Raw genomic sequence first — 19212 nt, forward strand, 5'->3', positions numbered from 1 at the left:
TTTTAATCAAGTGTCAAACTTAAATAAATAAAAAACGAGGATGCTTGCAGTTCAATAAATTTATTTTTTCCCCATCTACGTGAGATTTATACTGATCTAAAAAAAAAAAAAAGACTGGATAGCACATTGGCATGGTAGCTGAAATCGCCGGAAGCAGATATCCGCCATCTTTATACTCCCAAAACAACCGTGTCGACCTACGTTAATCGCCAGTTTCGTGGCTCTGAATATGTATTTACATATTCAGTGTTGTAAATGTCTGTGGAAATATATTTCTAAATAAAACATACATGGATGTCCCCTTAAGACGATCTTACTGGTATGTTTTGAATTTAAATTCGGATCATGCTGGAGTATGTTGGGCTACCTTATTCCGTTCCTGGGGCCTCCCTGCTTAATCAATATATAGCTGTCAGAAATTTTGTCCGCACTCTTGGATGGAATGTTTTTATGTCAAATAGTGCTTCACAGCGTATTTTGGGTTAGCATGTCACGGAAATTGGGCCCTAAGTAATATGCACGCTTTCTTGGTAGTCACGGTGTTACATGTCTTTCTTTTGCACTTAGCCTGTTTTGTCTTATCAAGATTAATTAAAAATCCTTCATGTAACCAGAAGTGAAAAAAAAAGTCAAGCTCACTCGACCACTTTTAATTCTACATGCCAAACTTTGAGAAAAAAAAACCTGCCATAATCCAACCCGGAAACCATGTCCCCCACGCGTTTTGGGAGTACCAAAATGGCGGCCAACTGGTTTCAACCAATCGACACACCGCTAGATATGTATTTGCTTCCAGTCTCATTTTGTGTGTGTGTGAGTGTGTGTGAGTGTGTGTGTGTGTGTGTGTGTTTGTTTGTGTTTTTTTTAGGTCAGTGGATACAACCCCAGAAGGTGCACACTGTTGCAGCGTGTCACGTATTAGGAAAGAAGAAGTTTCTTTGTTGTAAACTGTGCGAGTTCACGATCGGCACCAAACGATCTGTAAATAAGTACTGCATTGGCTTACAGTTGAAAGCGGGGTTGGGCAAACTTTGACAGAAGAGGCAAGTCACAAGCACATGCTCATATATGAAAAATAAACAACAAAAAAGCATTGTAGTTGATTTACTTATACTAGGACCTGTTTTTTGATCACTTCAAGTGAAAGGAATATATATATATATATATATATATATATATATATATATATATATATATATATATATATATTATATATATAAGTAAAGCCTTTCCCACAAATTGAACAGGGACATTTTTTTCCTCTAGTGTATTTTCTTTTTCTTCGTTTAGTTTAAACTTGTTTGAACTGTGAATCTTTGACCGCAAAATGAGCATGCTAAAGGGTTCTCTCCAGTGTGTATTTCCATGTCAATTTTCAAATAGATTTTTGAAAATGTTTCCCCCCTCTAAGAACATTACTCGGTTGGCTGGAGTGCTGGTGCCTGTCCAAGCTAGTGTGACATATCTCCTTGTTAAATGTGAGCAATTTATTAATTTGATTTCCTGGACTAATTTAAATTGGCATGACCAAATGCTGGGCAGACCAGCCACTAGCAAAAGGCAAAAATAAAATAAAATAACATTCTTGAATGTGTTTAACCAAACAACTTCATGATCATAAAGTAATAGGGAGTCCATTCAGCTCACCAGCAGGTGTCACAATTTCCCCTGCCAATCTAGCGACTCCATGTTGCGTTCATGTGGGAGGTTTCGGCGATCCGGAGGAGTCCAGAATGGGCAGCAAAACCTCTTGCTGCGTCCCCGCCACCCCGAAAGTTCACTCCAGACTGGAAGAGGACCGTCCCGAACCGGAACCGAACCTGCGGCAGGAGCAGACTCTCCTCATAAACAACCTGCAACACATCAGTGACATCGAGAACATGGACGGTAATGTGAGCGCAACATTTCTTATCCAACTCCTATATTTATGGTGAATTCCCCGTAAACAGTATATAATCTATGCAGTCAATTACATGGAAAATGTACCATGTATTTATTGCCTGCATACAGTTTAATACAACGTTCTACCCGTGCCACATTCATACTCACACCTATTGACAATTTAAGGTCTTCAATCAACCTGCCATGCATGTTTTTAGAATGTAGGAAGAAACTGAAGTACGTGGAGAAAACACATACAGGCGCATGGAAAACGTACAAATTCCACATGGGAATTTTGGCATTTGACCCCACAAGTGTGAGGTGGATGTGCTCACCAGTTGTCCACCGAGCCGAGCACTATTTCAAAATGATTCTGTTAAAATGTACATATTCCATATAAAAGTTAAACCGAAACAATGGCACTTATCTAAAAAAGATGAAAACAAACAGATTAGATGCAGATATATTGTACTAAAAAGTGAAATATAACTAATCTATGGTTGGGCAGTGATTCTTTTGCAAACCACTAGATGGAGACCATGCACCCTTAGTGTTAACCATACACATCTTTGCGAATCAATGATTTAAAGTATACATTCAGTCTAAATATTATATATATAGAATGAGGTATATGTAGAGAGTGTATGTGCTGCAATATGTATATAGCGTAGAGAGGGGATGGACAACCTAAATGATGGATGGGGCAATAATTTCTTGTCAGCCGCTCCTTTCTTGTTTCTATTACTTGCAGTTTGTTCAGTGGTTTTCTTAATGAACTGCAGACTTACATTTATGTTGCCTTTTGTTTGCATGAAACCCTGACTGCTACACATTCAAACCTATGTTAAATGGGAGCCAGAATACACTTGATACAAGTCAATATGATTCTATTTAACCCCAATAAATACAACAAAGGCCGATGTCATTGTTCAGAAATATCAGCCAGGAGAAGGGAATTGGCGAAGATGGAAGACTTAAAGAAACAAAAATAAGGTTTGAATATTCACAGATGCATGTAACAAAATGTGTTATGGCCCAATGTTGAACTTTTTAAGCCATATTTCCAAAAAGTATGTTTGGCACAAACACAACACTGGTCATCACCGAAAGAAACCGGTACATTAGGTGTAACATCATGTTTTGAATCTGTTTTCCTTCAGATGGATCAAACTCAAGGTGGAGGAAATTATAAATAGTTGCAAACAGCAGTTTGTTTAGCCCAAAGCCTTTCAGCTTCTGGTAGAAAGCAAAACAAAATGTCAAGGAAAGCCTTCTAGAACATCTGAAATGTATTTGAAAATAATTGGATGCACTTCTGTTGGTACTCCAAGACAGGGAGATCCAGCTCAGTTGCTGGATTTGTTGATGTCACGAGATGCAATAACAAAAAATGACTTTAAAGAAAATTACTTCCTGTTCCCTGAATGTGTAAAAAGATGCTTTGGGTTAGGGCAACAGTGTCATGTTATTGCCATCATTTTCATAAAAACTTCCTGTGTGAGTATAAACTGGTCCTCACCACCATTTTGGATCAGTGAATAGAAAAACCAAGCAGTGTTGAGCGGAATAAACAAGAAGCCCAGGCGGGGATATAATAGTTGATTTATCAGCTAGCAGGCAAGGTGTTGTGTTGGTCATGAATTATTCACCACACAGCGTCTCCTCTTTCAGCGACCACCGACAGTCTTCTTTAAAGCTTACTGGTGGAGGCACATATCCAAGCACAGCACCGCCGACACGGCTTGCGCTTCTGGTTCAACCTGCCAAATCTATAGCGTCAAGCATGGTCAACGATGGTGGGCCAAATACAGCCTGCTCTGTTCTTGAATCTGGCCCGCTGAACATTTTTGTTACACTATTTGATGTTTTTTTTCTCTACCCATTTTTAACAAAACAAAATTCATTTTTTTCCATTTCATTATTTAAAACACAAAATAATCAGATTTTAAATTATTAAAGTAACTGTAAAAACATTTACATATATATATATTAAAATATAAATTTGTAATTAAAACCAGGTTTGTTAATTTTAATTTTATTTAAAATAAGTAATACAAAACGAAAACGAGAATCATTATTTTATTAATACAACTATTTTACATGCACATTTGAACTAAAACAATAGGTTAATTGATTTATTGACAAAAATAAGTACACAATTAATTTTACATATGGATTTAACATTTAAAAAGTATGTTGTGAAATTTGTTAATTCATCATTTCTCTTTCCATCTACTCCATGGTAAAATGATTTAAACCCTGCTCTTAAGCTCCTTGCCATATTACCTTTCCACCTGCTCTCTTGGATGCACAATATAGCAACCTTTCTCCTAATCATCATGTCAACCAACTCCTAATCTTTTCCCGTCATAGTCCCAACATTCAAAGTCCCTACATTCGTTTGTAGGCTCTGGGCCTTCCTCTTCTTCTGCCGACTAAGCTGCTTCCTCCTCTTCTTTGTCTTCGATCCACAGTTGCCGAATTTCCACCGACGCTCTGCAGGTTAACAGCGCCGGGCGTTGTTAACGCGGGCCACGACCGATCCAGTATGGGATTTGTTTGATAAACGCTCGTATGTGTTTGGCACAGTTTTACGCTGGATGCCCTTACTGACGCAACCCTCTGCATTTATCCGGGCTTGGGACCGGCCAACAGATTGCACAATACATAATGCCACAATAATAACCCCTTTTTTTTTTTTAACCCATTTTCAAGGATGTTAAGACCTCTCAGCTGGATCCATGGGTATAAAAACAGGATAACATGTGAGAGAAGTCACATTTCCATTTGTTGTGGTTTGATATTCCATCTTGAAACCCTCATTGTGTGCATCAACAGAGTTGGACACGATGTTGAGTCCGGCAGATCATCCACAGAGTGGCACAATCTTCCTCAGCAAATCCATGAATGACGGTGAGGTCATTTACTTAAAAAAATAAAAGACAAAAAAAGCATATACATATAACTATTAACTCTGCAACACAGTCCATTATTTAAATGGACTGCAACATGTAAAATCTAACACAACATAACCCATCTAAAAATACAGTGGAGCCTCGACAAAACAGACCTTGATATAACCGATATTGGTTAAAAAGGAAATTCCAGATTGAACAATGTGCCTACAAATAGTGTCCATGTGTCACTTAAAATGCTGTGTTGACAAAGTCTGTTGATCCAGAATCGGCTGGCGTTTACCTGAGAGAGAGAGAGAGAGAGAGAGAGAGAGAGAGAGAGAGAGAGAGAGAGAGAGAGAGAGCTAGAGAGAGAGAGAGAGAGAGAGAGAGATAGAGAGAGATAGAGAGAGAGAGATCTCTCTCTCTCTCTCTTCTCTCTCTCTCTCTCTCTCTTCTCTCTCTCGCTCTCTCTCTCTCTCTCTCTCTCTCTCTCTCTCTCTCTTCTCTCTCTCTTTTTCCCCCCCCGGATTAGAGAAACATGGGGGCATTAACTCTGAGGAGGACAAAAAACAAGTCTTTGTAGTCTGGAACATGCTATTTTTGTTACAGTCAGTTACACTCACCTTTGACAATAAATTTGGAACTAGAAAGCACACAAATTCCTCACGGCTCATAAAGACGACTTAACTATGATGAGTACTGCATTTCAACAATGTCACCATGACCAGGCACACCGGTGTGGAAAGTTTAAATAAAATGTGAAACTTTTTTCAAGATTTAAAAATATTTACAGTAACCTCGAACTGTGCTAGTTATTTTAGGGCATGAAAAAAACCCTACAAAATCATTTTAGACTGATATAGGTCCATCTACCCCCCCAACCCCCCAAAAAATGCTTCAATGCTGAAATACAAAACTTACACTTTACCATTACCCATTACAAAACATCCATCCATCCATTTTCCATACCAACTATGCTCAGATTCCTCACTAGGGGTCAAAAGTGTGCTTGAGCCTATCACAGATGACTTTGGGCAAGAGGGCGGGCAAATCTTATAACGGTTGCCACCCAATCGCAACGCACATTCTGTGTAAACAAACAATTATTCACAGCTTTATTCACGCTAATAGGCAATTCAAAGTGTTCAGTTAACCTGCAATAATGTTTTGGGGATGTGGGAGGAAACCAGAATACCCGGAGAAAACTCACTCGGGCATGGGGAGAACATGCTAACTCCAATGAAAGTTACCGCACTGTATGGGAATATGCTGGTAAATTACCATGATGTAAGGAGATTCGCCAGAGCATGGGGAGTACTGGAATGTAATAAAATGTCAAATTTTGTCATGTAACATACTGCAATATAATATCTCATCATGCAACATAACCGCCAACAACGTGATACACTGCAACAAAACACAACTTACCTTAATGCACTGCACCATACTGTACTGTATCAAAATGTATTGTGCCTTAACGTATCATACCACAATGTATCATACTGTAGCCCATTGTACTGCAATATATCGTACAGCAATGTATGGTGTACACACTCACAATGGACAACGAGGCACTCTAAAGCGGTCATGCCAGCGGACCATCATTTTAGGAGGCTAGCCTAGCTCAGTGCACTTTGCAATTAGGCCAAATGAACGCAGGCAAATTCGACTCGTGCTGGACACCAAAGTGCCTCACCCCAAAAATCAGGTAAATGGGAACGGTGAAAAAGTGTTTAATGGTTTACCTCCATAAATAAGCACAATATTGTGCTGAAAGTTTGGTCGTTATCAGCAAATATCTTAAATTATAAACTCTTTTTCTTTCATTTTTGCAGTGCGAGAAAACAAGAGGATCCATTTTATCCGCTACGTGAGTTATCACCATCGTCTCCAGCAGCAGTCAATCGCTTCTTTTAGCCCTTTAATGAGAGTCCCTATTTGTGCACGTTCATGTCCACCTGTGTGGTAGCGTGGTCCGACTAGCAGGTGCAAGTACAGCTCCTGCTCCACCATCTTTCTTGATGAGAACACAGTCACCAGGCCTCACCTCAAATACACCATCAAATGGTACGATGATAATATTAAATCTTTAGAAGGAGAATGTGCAATTTGTGTACAAAATGCTTGTGAGTGCTAAAAAGCTGACACAGAATTGAAATACTGGTACATTAATTCAAATAGGCCAGCACGGGGAAGCAGCTGTAAAGTGTTGGCCTCACAGTTCTGAGGTCCAGGGTTTGATCCCGGCCCCGCTTGTGTGGGTTTTCTCCGGGCACTCCGGTTTCCTCCCACATCCCAAAAACATGCAACACTAATTGGATACTCTAAATTGCCCCGAGGTGTGATTGTGAGTGCGGCTGTTTGTCTCTAGGTGCCCTGCGATTGGCTAGCAACCAGTTCAGGGTGTACCCTACCCTCAGAATTGTGAGGCCAACACTTTACAGCTCCACCACTGTGCACCGCGAATAATGTGTCCAGATAATATTTTTCCAATTTGCAGTGTTGCACTGGCGATTTACTACCACATCAAAAACAGGTGAGGTCAAATGTTGTCTTCGATGTTATTTACCGATTGATTAATTACTTGAATGTTTCCTTTCAGAGATGACAACGGAATGCCTCTCCTCGACATTTTTGACGAGCGGCTTCACCCTCTCTCGGTGAGATGTTTTACCATTTGTTTTGTTTCCTTACATTTAGCTTCAATTCTCCTTTTGGGCCGCAGAGATCAAGGCAGGTGCCCGCCGACTATGATCGTCGAGACCCGGAGCAGAGGCAGGTTTACTGCTTTGTCCGCACGCTCTTCTGTGCCGCGCAGCTCAGGTCCGAGTGCGCCATCGTCATGCTGGTGAGGAGCCATTCTGTGTCGTTATAGCGTAGCTCGCTGTCCCACCTTAGATTTTATTTTACAACAACAAAAATACAAATAACATATTCCGGGGCTGCAAGATATTATAAGATATACTGATGTACCACACGACACATAACACAAGGTAACATTTCTTAATGCAATGTAACATTTCATTATCATAAAGCACTCGACTATAAAGAAATGTAACCCAACATCATTTTACAAGACTGTACGAGTACAATTGTGACTAATTATGGAGGTTTTGTGTGTCAGGTGTACCTGGAGAGGCTGCTGACATACGCAGAGATTTCCATGAGTCCTGGTACGTGGAGGCGTATGGTGCTGGGAGCTGTCCTGTTGGCATCCAAAGTGTGGGATGACCAGGCTGTGTGGAACGTGGACTACTGTCACATTCTGAAAGACATGGCCGTGGCTGACATGTACGTGTGCACCAACTGTTTGAGTGTCTGGACTGCGTTCATCATGCCGTAGCCACTTTATAGTGTCACACACTGAGTTGGCCATTTTATAGTGCTGTTGGAACATGTAGCGAGTGCAAGTTAATTAATATATTATATAGTGCCCTTAATGTAGCCTACAATTTGTTTCTTCATGAGACAAATTCCTGGGCTCTGGCTTGGGTAACACCTTTAGTACAAGTGGAGTGACACATCTATATCGTGATTGCTCTCTTGTCTGACAGGAACAATCTGGAGCGTCACTTCCTGGAGCTCGTGCAGTTTAACATCAATGTGCCCTCTAGCGTTTACGTCAAGTATTACTTCGACCTGCGTTCGCTCTCAGAGGCCAACAGTCTTAGCATCCCTCTGGAGGCCCTCAGCCACCACAAGGCCCAAAAGCTCGAGGTACCTCCTCAGCACTACCTCTAACATGCTTAGCATTCATGTTAAAAAAAAAAGAAGTGATATTAACATGAAAACACATTATTCATACGGTAACAACGCATAAACAACATATTAATAATGCATTACTAAAAAAATGATGACTAATAAGATGTTAAGGTGTCAATTGGAAGCTTACGTCAAGCTATAATCTTCATATTAACATTGAAGATGTTAGACGCTGATGTTGGTCATCCATAGTGCTAACATTAGCTGTAACTTTGGAAGCTGACTTAAAGGGGAAATCCAGTGTTTTGCATGAACAGTGCATCCAATAGGTCATGTAATATGTACCCTATTTTGACATTGTTATGTTAAATCCTCACTCATTTTATAGTGTTTCGAGAAGATTTTTTATCGACAATTAAAAATTTTCAGGGGGGCTACCATTTTTTGCGAGTCACATGACCTACGTGCGCAGATGTGACTTAGACCGTGCCGCAACAAAGGCTTGATTACATGGGACACCATTTATGCCCAGCGCCGATTTCTCGTATTTATCCTCATCTGATGAAGAAATAGCAGTTTCGGTCGATCGGGAAGACGGAGGAATACTTCCATACAGAAGGCGGGCCGTGAGGCAAGCTTCGGCGTCCGGGGAGGCCGTGAGCCGATCTTCGGCGGCGGCGCAGGTCTTTAGACTACCTTCGGCGCCCGGAGCTAATGGCCTCCGCCGCCTTGTCAAAATAGGGTACGTATTACATGACCTATTGGATACACTGTTCATGCAAAGCCATAGATTTCCCCTTTAAGAATCTAATATTGGAAGCCAACATTGGATGCTAATTTTGAACGTAACCTTGGAGGTTAACATCTCGAGGTTCACATCAAAAGCTAACATTGGTTATCCTTAGCTCTTACAGAGATGTAATGTGGAAACTGCGGTAAAATAAAACTTCAGGTGAACATTGACAGTTGATAAAATTGGTGTTTTTCCTGAAGCTAACATCGGAGCTAAAGTTCAGAATCCAACGCTCATCTTCCTTAGTTTTAACGTCAGATAATCTTGGAAGGTAACTTTAGAAGCTAATGACAGATGCTAATATTGACAACTAATGTTGGAGGCTAACCTTGGAAGATATCATTGAAGCTTAAGGCTCAACGGAATAAGTATGCTATGACAAAGTGCAATCACGAATCGCAAGTTAGCAAATACGGTTAATACATAAAACGCAATAACAATGGGCTTTTAACAGCATATTCTCATTTAAAAATCCTCATCAATGTATTGAACTGTCAAGGAAGGGTATGTCTCTGTTCACAAACTGCAAAGAACTCGACAGTTTTGATTCCCTTCTTTATTTACTCTGGCTATTTTTTTATTCCGGTCAGGCCAGCCGAAAAGTTAAAGTCTAGGTAGCCACTACAACGACTGCTGCGAGTGTTTTACCATTTCACGGTTGGTGACACTCCGCCAACGCGCTGAAAGGGTCACCGTCAAAATAAAAGCTTCATGCATTACTACATTGGACCGATATCATTTTAAGATTTTATTTTGGCGTTAGTCGAATTCCTCCCACATCCCAAAAACATGCATTCATTGGAGGCTCTAAATTGCCACTAGGTGTGATTGTGACTGTTGTCTGTCTCTTTGTGCCTTGCGAATGGCTCCCAACCAATTCAGGGTGTACCCCACCTCCTGCCCGTTGACAGCTGGGATAGGCCCCAGCACTCCCGTGACCCTCATGAGGACGAGCGACTCAGAAAATGGATGGATGGATTTCATAGTGCTAACATTAGTATTAATATTAGAAGTTGACATAGGAATCTAACGTTGGTCTTCCTTAGCTCTCACATCACCGGTAACTTGCCAACTACAGAAGTTAACATTTAATGCTAACTTTGGATGCTAACATTGAAGGCTAACTTCAAAGGCTAGCATTAGAAGCTAACTTTACTCTTAATCTTATAGGTAACATTTGAGCTAACATTTGGAATATAATGTTAGTCTTCCTTAGTCTTAATCTTCCTTTCTCCAACATTAGAGGTACATTTCGAACATTGGAAGCTAACATTAGAAACTAGTGTTGATGCTTCTGTTCAGGATTTTTGAAGATTTCTACCGTCCTGGTGTTTTTCATTTTTTTGTTAAGATAACTGGTTTAAATTTAAACAGTGATAACGCTGACAAGGAAGGTGACCTCGAAAGACGACAAGTTTAACAAGAGGAAGCTTTATGTCTTCAGGCTATTTCTAGACTGAGTGACGACACGTTCAAGGACGCGCGGCGAGCCTCCAGAAAGCGCTCGGCCAGCGTGGACCACGTGGATGGAGATGCGTGGGTTCCCGCCATTCTCTCCTAAAACCACCATGTTGTTGAACTCCAATTTGTCAAGCTACCTCAGCAATGCCACTCAGCTTTGATTTATATATTTCTATTTTCATACTACAGTAGATTGTAGAACTTTGAAAACTCCTATTTCAACTTGCTTCTTTCTCACGAGTTGAATAAAAGCACTTGAGAAGAGTGATCAGTTCTAGTGTCTTCTGCTCTTTTACTTCCAATAGGGAAGTAGGTTTTCCCCTTTGTTACTGGATTTTTGTAACCTGAATGCGTTCTCCAATACTTTGGTCCAACCTCCCCATTTCCTGACTATTCCCTTCAAAGATGTGCCCAAATTTAGTACGAAATTCTCACTTTCTTCCAAGTTCTTTAGACTAAACTCCACGTTTTCCTCACTTTTTGTCCCAGTGCTTTGTACAAATGCGTGTTTTTTTTCAGTTCTCGCATGCCCTCATATTTTTATCCAAATTTTAAATTTTCTTCACTTTTTACTTTAAGGAGACATCCCAATTCTGGGGTTGCAATCACGTGATAAAAATACGCCGTCAATTGCATCGCTGCCATTTCTACAGACAAGGTAGGCGTTGCAGACGACAACATGGCAACGTCCACAGACCCAAGTGTAAGCAGCGAGCGGCGGGTGTTTTCTGCCTACTTTGATTCATTCGATGATGTCGCCAAAGCTAGATATGTACAGAAGATCAAACTCTGTGAAGATATCGATCTGTATACTCTCCACAACGACGTACTTTCAAAGGATCTGAAAGACTTCCCTGTAGTAGAATATCCAGACATAATAAACTACCTAGTATTACAAACATTATTTTGCACCGGAGACCAGGCAAAAAACCGGAAAAGCATAGACGCGTACAATTTTTTTCATTTCCGGATGGGTGCAACCACTTTCCTGCAAGACATTATCAGGTGACAAAATCTAGATCCTTGGCAGGGTGAGTTTAATTTGTCGGCATATATTTGATAGCAACAGAAAGTGGCCCTATTTGGGTGTCTCAACTGATGGAATTCCCCGGTGTAATTGCTGTGGAACAGGTTGCAATGAATTAAAGGTATGTGCAATTTTCATTTTTTTTATAATTATTAATTATTCACTATCTTGGGCAATCGGCCTTTCATACAATAAGTTTAAGAATAAATATACAAACATACAGGGGGGCTATATATTTGTTGGGTTTATAATGGTGCAATGAAAAAACATTTTTTAATATCCTCTAGACTTTTCATATGTCTGCATCAGAAACAGAATTTCATTTTGTTAAATATTGTGCTTTCTACACTTTTTCACCCAGTGTCCATAAAATCAACGTTACAAGAGACTCCAGGATGCCATTGGGGACAAATATTTCTGTCTGGAAAGCATTTATGGAAATATCCAACTGAAGCATGACCATGCATATTATTACCATCTACAAGCACAGCTTAAATGGAAGAAGATTTATTTTTTGAAAGGATCACACCCAACGCAGAGTTTTGGGAGATGACTGTGGTGAAAGCAGAACGCTTCTTCAGACTGTGCATCCTGCCAGAGCTACTCGGGCACCACTACTCAAAGCCAGCTGTCGAAGCAACCATTCTTCCTGAAAATGTTGAGTTTCAGTATTGTTATCCTAAGGCTGACATAAAATGATCAGATGTGACAACGGTACTTGTCCCTTTCAATGGTTTCCTTTAAAATGTGTTAAACTTGGGAGAGCACCCAAAGGAACCTGGCACTGCCCTACATACAAGGTAACTTAAAGGTCAAGTGTTATCCCTCTAAACATACTAAAATAGATATTGTAATGAAAAATACATGTTATTCACTTCAATGTCTATATGAAAAAATAAATATGAGCGGAGAGCGCATCATCCATGCGCAAAGTTGTGGAAGTGTCACTCGACGACATCCAAGTGGTCGCCGTATTTGCTGCATCCCCTGTCCGTGACGTCATCCGGACATTCGCCATTGAAAACACGCGGTGGACCCTTGTATGCGACATGAACACGCCCCTTCTGAGAAGGAAGCTCTTTTCGAAGAAGAGAACCTCACACAACCGAGTGAAGTTACCAGGGCAATATTACCCTATGGTTTCAAGCCATATTCAGATGATATGCGATCATGGCCAAACCGCCTCCCCGTCCGATTCCCTTCCACGGTGGTGATGAGCCGGGCCGCTTTATAGCGTTGTTTATAGCCGCCGCCGTCCGCGATGAACAACACCGTTGAGCCGGGGAGATTTACGACGTTGTGGTCGCATGCTGCTGAGGGCGGCATTGTCGGCAGCATTGTTCAGCTGTCTGCGAGCGCAACGAGCAGTATTCGCCGAGGCCATGAACGGCGTACGCGGCGCCGAGGTGGCTTATCACTCAGCTGAGCTGGGCTGCTTTACTGGGTTGTTCACCTTACACCTTAGAGCTGGGGTGCTTTCCCGCCGCACACCGCTGAGTGGGGCATTGTTGGCAGTGTTCATCAGAGCCGCCGCCGTCCACGAGCCCAAAGGCTGCGTGAGCCGAAGCAGCAGCCTTCGGCACAAGCCCGACGCCGTCCAATGCGCACATCGACACATTTAGCACACCTGTCATACGTACGCGGATCTTTTGTTATGTTATGAGAGACCGATTACGTGGTCCGCCCCAAACTATTTTTTTTTTAGTAGCTGTATACACACCTACCTCTCATTTGGAACCCACGAAGCTCTCGTCCTTTGCACCCATGCAATCCATTTTTCACGACGAACCGGGTCTCTTGCAAAGTTATGAAGGGTAAATCCATCCTCCCAAGTGTTCAAGCCATGTCCAGCAATGCAACGAGCTGGCATTTTAACTAACACGAAGGAACAAGGAGCTACCTTCCCGGAGGTAAAACTAAAAGAAACAAACGAGTCCACTTGAGAGCGGCCCTGCCATGTACGTCACTTCCTGCTTCTTCTCGAAAACAAATCCCTCGAGAGGATTTTCATGGCGTGTTGGATATTATTTTAGATCAATACAAAAGTCCGTTAATCATCTGACTCCAAATTGTGACCTTACCCGACCACCACTCATCGAACAATTTGCGCGCTCGTTCTGCAAGAGAAGGGACCAGGAAGCCGGCATTTTCACACGCGAGTGGATTTATTCCTTCAAAACTAGTACAAACACCTGGGTCTTGGGTCCCTCTCAATACAACCCTGTACGTCTCCGTTCCCTCCAGCCGACGTACTCCACATCCGAGTTGCCCAGGACAATTTAAAAGTACAATCTACTAATTCACTATTGGTTATGTGTCTCCTGCAGTTATCCTTAGCGCTCTCTTTGGTGTTTCTTGGTCGGCAGGATGGTGGGCCGACTCCTCCCGCCTGCGGTTGTTGACGTTTTGTTTCTCCCGTCTCCCTCTAGGTCAAGCGTCGGCCCACACCTGATTGTGGTCACAACCAACCGTCGAGAACATTCCGTTCTAGCATGCTATCTGCTGTAATCATTTTCTTGCCACATTCTCACACTGCAACTTTTCATCCACAGACTTTCACACATTAAGCAGTATTGCAAATACATCGCCTTGTTGATTAACTTTTATACATTTCATTTCCTTTATTCCCTCTCATGGCCTCAGCCCACTGAGGCCATACCGCCGACAATTCACACTCCAAACTCCGGAGGGCGAGAGCCGTCTGCTCCTCCCGGGGGTCCTTCTGTGGAAGCATGATGTACTGTCCACCTGGTGGGAGCGGTCCCAGGCTCCGCTCGATTGTCCGGACTGTGAGAGACCTAATACATGGTATACAACAACATCCGCATAGCACCATGATAGCCGCAAACACAGCAATAGAAACTAGCACAGAGCCGATCAAACCTTTGTAGCTTCCAAACATACTCAGCCATTCAGTGTACCAATTGGTATCCACTCCTGAGTGTTCCTTCATTTTCTTACTCAGTGTCCGAAGTCCATCCAATGCCCTGGTGAATGCCCATTGCCGTGCCTCATACCACATTGGGGATCAATGTACAACACTGGTCCTCGAAAATGCTGCACACACCCCCTTTCTCTGCCAATAGCATGTCAATAGCTATCCTGTTTTGGAATGTCATTAATGATGAGGCTGCCAGCTGTTCGTGCACTGCTGTCAGTGCCTCAGTGGTGAAATTTGCCAATCTGTGAACATTGTAATGGACGTAATTAATCCTGTCCACATTTTTATTAATTGTTACCCATATGAAGATACTCTCAAATCCTGCTGACACTTGATTTACCAATTTATATTTATCAGGTACCACTCTGGGCACCCCAATTGGATCAATATATGTCAGATCCCCTTGTTTAAGACATTCGGCCATATTTCTTTTCCTTCTATTTAAAAATGGGGCTTTCCCTAATCTATTAATCTGGTCCCACTGGGTATGTTCCAGATCCACTGCCGTCACGCTAACTGGCATGATCAGAGTAACCGGGGCGCACTTACCTGAGGCATTGGGTGGCAATCTATCATATAACACTTTTCCTCCACACCACAGCCATACATCCACACGTGCAAGGGGTGTACCTGCTGGCAGAGACATATTCTCAATACACCATGGCTCTGGGATTCGACCGATCCCTGCGCCAGTTCCATGTAATTTCAGACACGTAAAATTTTGTTTTGCGACCTGGGTGTTAAACATGGGCTTTTTCTTTTCCATCCCGGTCAGTGGGAAAACTTTATCCAATTCAGTGCAGTTACCAGTTAAAATTTTCTTATACAAAAACTGCACAATGCAGTTGGGGCCAATTACTCCCGCTGTAATTATGCGGAGAATAGGGCGTGCCTCAAGGCACACTAAACAATTACCATTGGTCGTGTTGGCTGCCTGTTCAGCCATTAGTAACCAATTGTTCGTTACCATTGAAATGCCCGTGTGAATTAGGAACCAATCATCTACCCTCCTGAGTCCGGGGAACACCTTAACCTGAACGCTACTTACCGACTTTCCTCCTCTTGTCAGGATGGTTTTGCTCTCTGTTTGATTCTTCCTACCGTACTCCTCAAATGCCATCTTGTTGGGGCACAAATAAACACGTGTACAGGGATCCCATCTCACCTTGGAAACACAAACACTTATCGTCGTACATCCCGGTGCCCACTCAGTTCCCCCCCTTGGCACGTTCCCTGGAAGGGGGTAATTTGTTTGATTCTGAGTCATGGATAAAAACTTGGTGTTTCCCTGTCCAGTCACTCTTACATTCCTAAGACTATCCTGCCAGATTCGTGCTTTTTCACTGCCCCTATAACTTGCTCTGTTCCACGTCTGACCGATGATATGAGAGACCGTCCTCCATGTCGGCGATCTCTGAGATCCTCTCAAATTCAAATACCATACATAGGGCAGCCACTTGGTTGCTGCCCACCCCCCAATTGATAAAGTACTCAAGTCTAACATGATCACTGTCTCGTTTACACCTGGCCCATAACAAAAATACAATTGGTTTGTAACCACGTCTCGTTCCTGTTCGCATGGGTCCCGTCCGAGTGGGGCAACCTCCCTCTTCCCGACCACCTTCTCACTCATTTTGAACCATTGTTCTTGCTCTGGCGACAACTGCACATTCGCTGCCACTCCTTCTGGGCCTACAAAGATGCATGGTGACTGTAGTGTCCAATCATCTCCCTCAATTTCTTCAAACGCATCTCTATATACTTCATCCGAATCCCTATCGTAATAAAGAGTGCAATGCAATGGGTCCACTGGGGGGTGGTACGGTGCCAAAGCCTGGATCCATGGTTTCCACAGTAGATACGTAGAGTAGACACCTCCTCCTAATGGGGTCTCTGGACTCAGCCGAGCCCAGTATATTCGTGCAGTCTCTAGTACTGTGGAGAGTGGGGCCATCAACCACTGGCCTCTTGTCGTCACTGGTTGGGTACATTCCAAGACCTGTCCGTCAGGAAATGTCACTGTGAGTCCCTGTTTGCCACAAAGAATTTGGGCTCTCAGTGCTGTTAACATGTCTCAACCCATCAAATTAATGGGAATATCCATTGCATGGACATAGGAATGATACAATTTCTGTCCAGTATTTGTGATTTCCGTTTTCAAAGGCCGGGTGAAAGGCAGAGTCTGAGGACGTCCTGAGAAGCCGACCAACGTTGTAACTTGTTTCGACAACGCTGTGCTTGACAGTGGCATGTTGATCGAAGAGTGTGTTGCTCCAGTGTCCACCAACATCTGGCCTGGAGTACCCGCCACCGTCAACTGAAGCATTGGCTCTGCCCGGCCAGTGCTTCCCGAGCTTCCCAGGCCCCCCTATTCGTCCGGGCTGTACCATGGGTCAGCCTGGTAATACTGACCCTGTGGATTTGGCTGCAGCCAAGGGCGGGGCTGTTGTGGCCCTCCCTGGTTCTGTGTCCCCGCTTGCTGATTTCTTTGCTCTGGCCCCGGCGGTGGTGGGTTGCCATGACAGTTCCGAGCCCAATGATCTGGGGATCCACAATTGAAACAGGTACCCGGGGCAAATCCATTCAGTCCTCGACCTGGGAAGGTACCACGACCACGCCCTCTGTATGCACCACGGAATCCTTGTCCTCGGCCCTGTCCAGCCCCCACTGTAGTCTGATACATTTGGTTTTGTTTTGCCTTCTCCTGCTTTGCTTCACCATGCAACTTTGCAAGCTGTAATTTAACCAAACTCGTCGCCAGAGCATCAGTCTCCTTCTGGTCTCTGTTTGCTTTTTCCGCATAAATCCGGTAGTGATGTATCAAATGCCTCTTAAACCGCAGAATATCTGGATCTGTCCTCAAAATCGTCTGCACCTCGTTTGGGAGCCCATTCAACATCGCCGTCCTAAACATAATCTCGGCCTCCGGATAGCTGGCTGGATGTTTGCCTGTGGTTTCAATCCACAGCTCCATCGCTTGAGCATAATGTTGCTCCGGAGTCACATCCTTTCCGTAATTAAATATTGTAGGAGCCACATCCACTGGAGATGGAAAGGCTGCCCTCAAGAACATGAAAGAACAAGGCGCTGCCTTCCCGGAGGTAAAACTAAAAGAAACAAACGAGTCCACTTGACAGCGGCCCTGCCATGTACATCACTTCCTGCTTCTTCTCGAAAACAAATCCCTCGAGAGGATTTTCATGGCAGGAGTTACAAAAAGCCATATACTGTATGTCAAAATCGTGTTTTGTGGTGGAAAAAACGCATGGGTTCATGTCGGCTGCTGTTTTTTCATTTATAACATACTAAAAGTCATGCATTTCATGACCGCGGCCCTTTAAGAAATGACTCAATGGTTACATTCTGAAATAAGTTATTAAAGAATCACCATCTTAAATTCTATTTTTAAATTTTATTTACATTCCATATTTCAAAGATTTACAAATAAAATTTTTCAATTTTTCTTAACAATTGTGAATATAATTTGCATTCCAGTGAAATCTATATAGTAAACAGTAGATATGGCTTTGCTTCTGGATTTAGAGTTGTATCCTTTGCATTTCAATTCTTCTGAGAAATCTGACGTAAACACGTAAAAAAACTCACTACAATTTAATAATGTAACATCCTACAAAGTGTACTGAATGCATTAATTTTTTTGACAAGCTGTAAATTTATAGAACGTTTGTCATTTGAACAAATGTGAAAACAGTAAAAATTCACAATTTCTCATCTGCAATGTATGCGCAAACAGTTTTACATTTGTATGTACTTTTTTGTGACTACAAAGAATAAAATTTACATTGTGTTCAGTGCAATATTAAGGCGCTAATGCCAAATTTCACAGATATCTCCACTGCAGATAAAAATAAACAAACAATTATTAGAATAGCAACATATTTCCAGTTTCCATTCAGTATGTATCTACATTTTTCACTCACAGTTACAATATAACTGCATACTGCCATAATTTCTGGTGCAGTTATTCCATTGGTACAAATGAATCACAAATATTAGTTAATGCACAGCAAACTTGGATAATTTTATCGAGTGGAATCTCTGTTTCACCAGGTCTCTTAGTATTATACTCTGTAGGTAAAGTGCCTTTAAAGGGGAAATCCAGTGCTTTGCATGAACAGTGTATTCAATAGGTCATGTAATATGTACCCTATTTTGACAAAGTGATGTTAAATCCTCTCTCATTTAATAGTGTTTTGACAAGATTTTTTTAAATCGACAATTGTGAATTTTTAGGGGCGCTGCCATTTTCGCGAGTCACATGACCTAAATGCACGGATGTGACGTGTAGTGTGCAGCAACAAAGGCTCGATTACATGGGACACCGTTTATGCCCAGCACTGATTTCTCAGATTTATCCTCATCTAATGAAGAAATAGCAGTATCCGTTGATTGGGAAGACGGAGGAATTCTTCCATACAAATTTAAACCTGTGGCTGTAAATGTTGACTATTCGGATGGGTCGGGCGGAATAAGCTGAGTCTGACTACTC

At 42.3% G+C, this 19212-nt stretch overlaps 1 protein-coding gene and 1 long non-coding RNA gene across 9 annotated transcripts; one reads left to right on the plus strand and one right to left on the minus strand.

Moving 5' to 3' along the window:
* Nucleotides 1-1724: 1724 nt before the first annotated feature.
* On the plus strand, nt 1725-10938 carry LOC133511250 (cyclin-Y-like). 7 transcript variants are annotated; one of them, XM_061840004.1, is made up of 11 exons: nt 1749-1887; nt 4597-4646; nt 4720-4794; nt 6614-6648; nt 6748-6845; nt 7279-7314; nt 7381-7438; nt 7504-7626; nt 7903-8069; nt 8333-8495; nt 10156-10688. In XM_061840004.1, the coding sequence occupies exons 3-11, from the start codon at nt 4731-4733 to the stop codon at nt 10288-10290; spliced, it is 879 nt and encodes a 292-aa protein (XP_061695988.1). In that variant the 5' UTR covers nt 1749-1887; nt 4597-4646; nt 4720-4730; the 3' UTR covers nt 10291-10688. The 7 variants fall into 7 exon arrangements, with proteins under 7 accessions (XP_061695986.1, XP_061695985.1, XP_061695987.1 ...); XM_061840007.1 differs by having other exon boundaries at nt 1771-1892; XM_061840002.1 differs by lacking the exons at nt 4597-4646; nt 10156-10688 and adding an exon at nt 10718-10938 and having other exon boundaries at nt 1725-1887.
* Nucleotides 4630-14103, minus strand: LOC133511269 (uncharacterized). 2 transcript variants are annotated; one of them, XR_009797847.1, is made up of 4 exons: nt 13486-14103; nt 7909-8043; nt 7473-7671; nt 4630-4807 (listed from the first exon to the last, which is right to left on the minus strand). It is a non-coding gene; the product is annotated as an uncharacterized LOC133511269 (long non-coding RNA). The 2 variants fall into 2 exon arrangements; XR_009797848.1 differs by lacking the exon at nt 4630-4807 and adding an exon at nt 4810-5079.
* Nucleotides 14104-19212: the final 5109 nt, after the last annotated feature.

This window comes from Syngnathoides biaculeatus, chromosome 13 (assembly GCF_019802595.1).
Source record: "Syngnathoides biaculeatus isolate LvHL_M chromosome 13, ASM1980259v1, whole genome shotgun sequence".
Taxonomy (NCBI): domain Eukaryota; kingdom Metazoa; phylum Chordata; class Actinopteri; order Syngnathiformes; family Syngnathidae; genus Syngnathoides; species Syngnathoides biaculeatus.